Source organism: Procambarus clarkii, chromosome 14 (assembly GCF_040958095.1).
Source record: "Procambarus clarkii isolate CNS0578487 chromosome 14, FALCON_Pclarkii_2.0, whole genome shotgun sequence".
In the NCBI taxonomy this organism is placed as follows: Eukaryota; Metazoa; Arthropoda; class Malacostraca; order Decapoda; family Cambaridae; genus Procambarus; species Procambarus clarkii.
This window is the reverse complement of record NC_091163.1, coordinates 41,493,182-41,499,132: the sequence shown is the minus strand read 5'-3', so window position 1 is coordinate 41,499,132 and position 5,951 is coordinate 41,493,182. Positions and strand designations below refer to the sequence as shown.

At 49.0% G+C, this 5,951-nt stretch overlaps 1 protein-coding gene across 1 annotated transcript; it reads right to left on the bottom strand.

Moving 5' to 3' along the window:
• Window positions 1-1,829: 1,829 nt before the first annotated feature.
• Window positions 1,830-3,805, bottom strand: LOC138364808 (uncharacterized). Its single transcript, XM_069324790.1, has 3 exons — window positions 3,662-3,805; window positions 2,515-3,270; window positions 1,830-2,339 (listed from the first exon to the last, which is right to left on the bottom strand). Exons 1-3 carry the CDS (start codon window positions 3,803-3,805, stop codon window positions 1,830-1,832), a joined length of 1,410 nt encoding a protein of 469 aa, XP_069180891.1.
• Between the last annotated feature and the right edge of the window lie 2,146 nt (window positions 3,806-5,951).

Sequence of the window (5,951 nt, the reverse complement as noted above, 5' to 3'; positions counted from 1 at the left end):
TATTTTATACGTTCCTATCATATCCCCCCTCTCCTCTCTTGTTTCTAGTGTCGTAAGGCATAGTTCCTTCAGGCGCTCTTCATACCCCATCCCTCATAATACTTGGCAGAGTCTCGTCGCAAACCTCTGAACCTTTTCCAGTTTCTTTATATGCTTCTTCAGATGGGGACTCCATGATGAGGCGGCATACTCTAAGACTGGCCTCACATAGGCAGTGTAAAGCGCCCTAAATGCCTCCTTACTTAGGTTTCTGAATGATGTTCTAACTTTTGCCAGTGTAGAGTACGCTGCTGTCGTTATCCTATTTATATGTGCCTCAGGAGATAGATTAGGTGTTACGTCCACGCCCAGGTCTCTTTCACGCGTCGTCACAGGTAGGCTGTTCCCCTTCATTGTGTACTGTCCCTTTGGTCTCCTATCTCCTAGTCCCATTTCCATAACTTTACATTTGCTCGTGTTGAACTCCAGTAGCCATTTCTCTGACCATCTCTGCAACCTGTGCAGGTCCTCTTGGAGGATCCTGCAATCCTCATCTGTCACAACTCTTCTCATACCCACTGTACTCACCTATTTGTACTCACCTATTTGTGCTTGCGGGGGTTGAGCTCTGGCTCTTTGGTCCCGCCTCTCAACTGTCAATCAACTGGTGTACAGGTTCCTGAGCCTACTGGGCTCTATCATATCTACATTATAAACTGTGTATGGAGTCAGCCTCCACCACATCACTGCCTAATTCCATTTATTAACTACTCTGACACTGAAAAAATCCTTTCTAACGTCTCTGTGGCTCATCTGGGTACTAAGTTCCTATCTGTGTCCCCTTGTTCGTGTCCCACCCGTGCTGAAGAGTTTGCCTTTGTCCACCCTGGCAATTCCTCTGAGAATTTTGTAGGTGGTTATCATGTCTCCCCTTACTCTTCTGTTTTCCAGGGACGTGAGGTTCAGCTCCCTTAGCCTTTCCTCGTAGCTCATACCTCTCAGTTCCGGGACGAGCCTGGTGGCATACCGCTGAATCTTCTCTAACTTTGTCTTGTGTTTAACTAGATACGGACTCCAAGCTGCAGCTGCATATTCCAGGATTGGTCTGACATAAGTGGTATACAGGGTCCTGAACGATTCCTTACACAAGTTTTTAAAGGCAGTTCTTATGTTGGCCAGTCTAGCATATGCCGCTGATGATATCCCTTTGATGTGGGCCTCTGGGGACAGGTTCGGTGTGATATCAACCCCCAGACCTTTCTATTTGACTCTTGCAGGATTTCACCTCCCAGATGGTACCTTGTGTTCAGCCTCCTGCTCCTTTCGCATAATTTCATTACTTTACACTTTCCTGAGTTGAACTTAAGCAGCCATTTTCTAGACCATTCCTCCAGTTTGTCCAGGTCGTCCTGTAGTCTCTGTCTATCTTCATCCGTCTTGATTCTTCTCATAATTTTTGCATCATCAGCAAACATTGAGAGGAATGAGTCTATACCCTCCGGAAGATCGTTTACATATATTAGAAACAGGATGGGTCCAAGTACTGAGCCCTGTGGGACTCCGCTGGTGACATCTCGCCACTCTGATGCCTCCCCCCTCACCGTTACTCGCTGTTTCCTGTTGCTTAGATACTCCCTTATCCACTGGAGCACCTTCCCTTTTACTCCTGCCTGTTGCTCCAACTTTTGTAACAGCCTTTTATGGGGTACTGTGTCAAAGGCTTTCTGACAGTCCAGGAAAATGTAGTCGGCCCACCCTTCTCTTTCTTGCCTGTGTATCGGAATGTGTATCTGAATGGCTGTGATCTGAATGGGTGTGATCTGATTGGCTGTGATCTGATTGGCTGTGATCTAAGTAGCTATGATCTGATTGGCTGAGATCTGAATGACTGTGATCTGATTGGCTGTAATCTGAGTGGCTGTGATCTGAGTGGCTGTGATCTGATTTGCTATGATCTGAGTGGCAGTGATCTGAATTGCTGTGATCTGATTGGCTGTGATCTGATTGGCTGTGATCTGAGTGGCTATGATCTGATTGGCTGTGATCTGAATGGCTGTGATGTGATTGGCTGTGATCTGAGTGGCTATGATCTGATTGGCTGTGATCTGATTGGCTATGATCTGAGTGGCAGTGATCTGAATTGCTGTGATCTGATTGGCTGTGATCTGATTGGCTGTGATCTGAGTGGCTATGATCTGATTGGCTGTGATCTGAATGGCTGTGATGTGATTGGCTGTGATCTGAGTGGCTATGATCTGATTGGCTGTGATCTGATTGGCTATGATCTGATTGGCTGTGATCTGAATTGCTGTGATCTGATTGACTGTGATCTGGGTGGCTGTGATCTGAGTGGCTGTGATCTAAGTGGCTGTGATCTGAGTGGCTGTGTTCTGAATTGTTGTGATCTGATTGGCTGTGATCTGAGTGGCTGTGATCTGAGTGGCTGTGATCTAAGTGGCTGTAATCTAAGTGGCTGTAATCTAAGTGGCTGTGATCTGAGTGGCTGTGATCTGATTTGGCTGTGATCTGAGTTGCTGTGTTCAGAATTGTTGTGGTCTGATTGGCTGTGATCTGATTGGCTGCGATCTGATTGGCTGTGATCTGATTGGCTGTGATCTGATTGGCTGTGATCTGATTGGCTGTGATCCGAGTGGCTGTGATCTGAGTGGTTGTGATCTGTGTGGCTGTGATCTGAGTGGCTGTGATCTGAGTGGCTGTGATCTGTGTGGCTGTGATCTGAGTGACTGTGATTGGAGTGGCTGTGATCTGAGTGACTGTGATTGGAGTGGCTGTGATCTGAGTGGCTGTGATCTGATTGGCTGTGATCTGATTGGCTGTGATCTGATTGGCTGTGATCTGTGTGGCTGTGATCTGAGTGGCTGTGATCTGAGTGGCTGTGATCTGTTTGGCTGTGATCTGAGTGGCTGTGATCTGATTGGCTGTGATCTGAGTGGCTGTGATCTGAGTGGCTGAGATTGGAGTGGCTGTGATCTGAGTGACTGTGATTGGAGTGGCTGTGATCTGAGTGGCTGAGATTGGAGTGACTGTGATTGGAGTGACTGTGATCTGAATGGCTGTGATCTGAGTGGCTGTGATCTGATTGGCTGTGATCTGAGTGACTGTGATTGGAGTGGCTGTGATCTGAGTGGCTGTGATTAGAGTGGCTGTGATTGGAGTGGCTGTGATCTGAGTGGCTGAGATTGGAGTGGCTGTGATTGGAGTGGCTGTGATCTGAGTGACTGTGATTGGAGTGGCTGTGATCTGAGTGACTGTGATTGGAGTGGCTGTGATCTGAGTGGCTGAGATTGGAGTGACTGTGATTGGAGTGGCTGTGATCTGATCGTTACTACCTCCCTGAATGTCTCATCCCAGCCACCTGGCCTGGCTGGTAGAGCGACGCTACTTGCTGGGTCCGGGTTCGATTCCCATGATCCAGGGGATTGGGTACCGTTTCATATCCCAGCTCTATGACCACATATCCCAGCTCTATGACCTCATATCCCAGCTCCATGAACTCATATCCCAGCTCTACGACCTCATATCCCAGCTCTATGACCTCATATCCCAGCTCTATGACCTCATATCCCAGCTCTATGACCTCATATCCCAGCTCTATGACCTCATATCCCAGCTCTAAGGCCTCATATCCCAGCTCTATGACCTCATATCCCAGCTCTATGACCTCATATCCCAGCTCTATGACCACATATCCCAGCTCCATGACCTCATATCCCAGCTCCATGACCACATATTCCAGCTCCATGACCTCATATCCCAGCTCCATGACCTCATATCCCAGCTCCATGACCTCATATCCCAGCTCCATAACCTCATATCCCAGCTCTATGACCTCATATCCCAGCTCTATGACCTCATATCCCAGCTCTATGACCTCATATCCCAGCTCTATGACCTCATATCCCAGCTCCATGAACTCATATCCCAGCTCTATAACCACATATCCCAGCTCTATGACCTCATATCCCAGCTCCATGAACTCATATCCCAGCTCCATGAACTCATATCCCAGCTCTTTGATCTCATATCCCAGCTCTATGACCTCATATCCCAGCTCTATGACCTCATATCCCAGCACCATGACCTGGGTGATATATAGCTATAAGAATAAGAAGATAAGAACATAGAGAGATAAGGAAAGAATCAAAGTAAGTCAGAAGGCCTAGTGGCCTATACGAGGCAGCCCAAAATAGACTTTAAGCTAATTGGCTGAATAGTTTGATGCAAGTGATCTATCTCCTTTTTTTTTGAAGATTGGCACCACACTAGCAACCTTCCACGACTCTGGCACTCTGCCTGACTCTAATGATTTATTAAAGATGGTATTTATTAATTATGGTATTTAAATATGGCTCGCAAAGCTCCTCTGTGCATTCCTCAAGCACCCTGGCAAACACCTCGTTCAGTCCTGGGGAACTGTTTGGCTTGAGTCTCACTACTTGCTTACCATCATCGTCCTTGTTAACTGCGTAACTAGTCAACCTGTCCTCGTCCCCTTGATCTGACCTGCCACACACTGGGTCAGGTCCAGGACCTGTCATACACTTGGTTAGGTCCAGGACCTGTCATACACTTGGTCAGGTCCAGGACCTGCCACACACTTGGTCAGGTCCAGGACCTGTCATACACTTGGTTAGGTCCAGGACCTGTCATACACTTGGTCAGGTCCAGGACCTGTCATACACTTGGTCAGGTCCAGGACCTGCCACACACTGGGTCAGGTCCAGGACCTGCCATACACTTGGTTAGGTCCAGGACCTGTCATACACTTGGTCAGATCCAGGACCTGCCATACACTTGGTCAGGTTCAGGACCTGTCATACACTTGGTCAGGTCCAGGACCTATCATACACTTGGTCAGATCCAGGACCTGCCATACACTTGGTCAGGTCCAGGACCTGCCACACACTTGGTCAGGTCCAGGACCTATCATACACTTGGTCAGATCCAGGACCTGCCATACACTTGGTCAGGTTCAGGACCTGCCACACACTTGGTCAGTTCCAGGACCTATCATACACTTGGTCAGATCCAGGACCTGCCATACACTTGGTCAGGTCCAGGACCTGCCATACACTTGGTCAGTTCCAGGACCTATCATACACTTGGTCAGATCCAGGACCTGCCATACACTTGGTCAGGTCCAGGACCTGCCATACACTTGGTCAGGTTCAGGACCTATCATACACTTGGTCAGATCCAGGACCTGCCATACACTTGGTCAGGTCCAGGACCTATCATACACTTGGTCAGATCCAGGACCTGCCACACACTTGGTCAGGTCCAGGACCTGCCATACACTTGGTCAGGTCCAGGACCTGCCATACACTGGGTCAGGTCCAGGACCTGCCACACACTTGGTCAGTTCCAGGACCTATCATACACTTGGTCAGGTCCAGGACCTGCCATACACTTGGTCAGGTTCAGGACCTATCATACACTTGGTCAGATCCAGGACCTGTCATACACTTGGTCAGGTCCAGGACCTGCCATACACTTGGTCAGGTTCAGGACCTATCATACACTTGGTCAGATCCAGGACCTGCCATACACTTGGTCAGGTTCAGGACCTGTCATACACTTGGTCAGGTCCAGGACCTATCATACACTTGGTCAGATCCAGGACCCGCCATACACATTGGTCAGGTCCAGGACCTGCCATACACTTGGTCAGGTTCAGGACCTGCCACACACTTGGTCAGGTCCAGGACCTATCATACACTTGGTCAGATCCAGGACCTGCCACACACTGGGTCAGGTCCAGGACCTGCCACACACTGGGTCAGGTCCAGGACCTACCACACACTTGGTCAGGTCCAGGACCTACCACACACTTGGTCAGGTCCAGGACCTGCCACACACTTGATCAGGTCCAGGACCTGCCACACACTTGGTCAGGTCCAGGACCTATCATACACTTGGTCAGATCCAGGACCTGCCATACACTTGGTCAG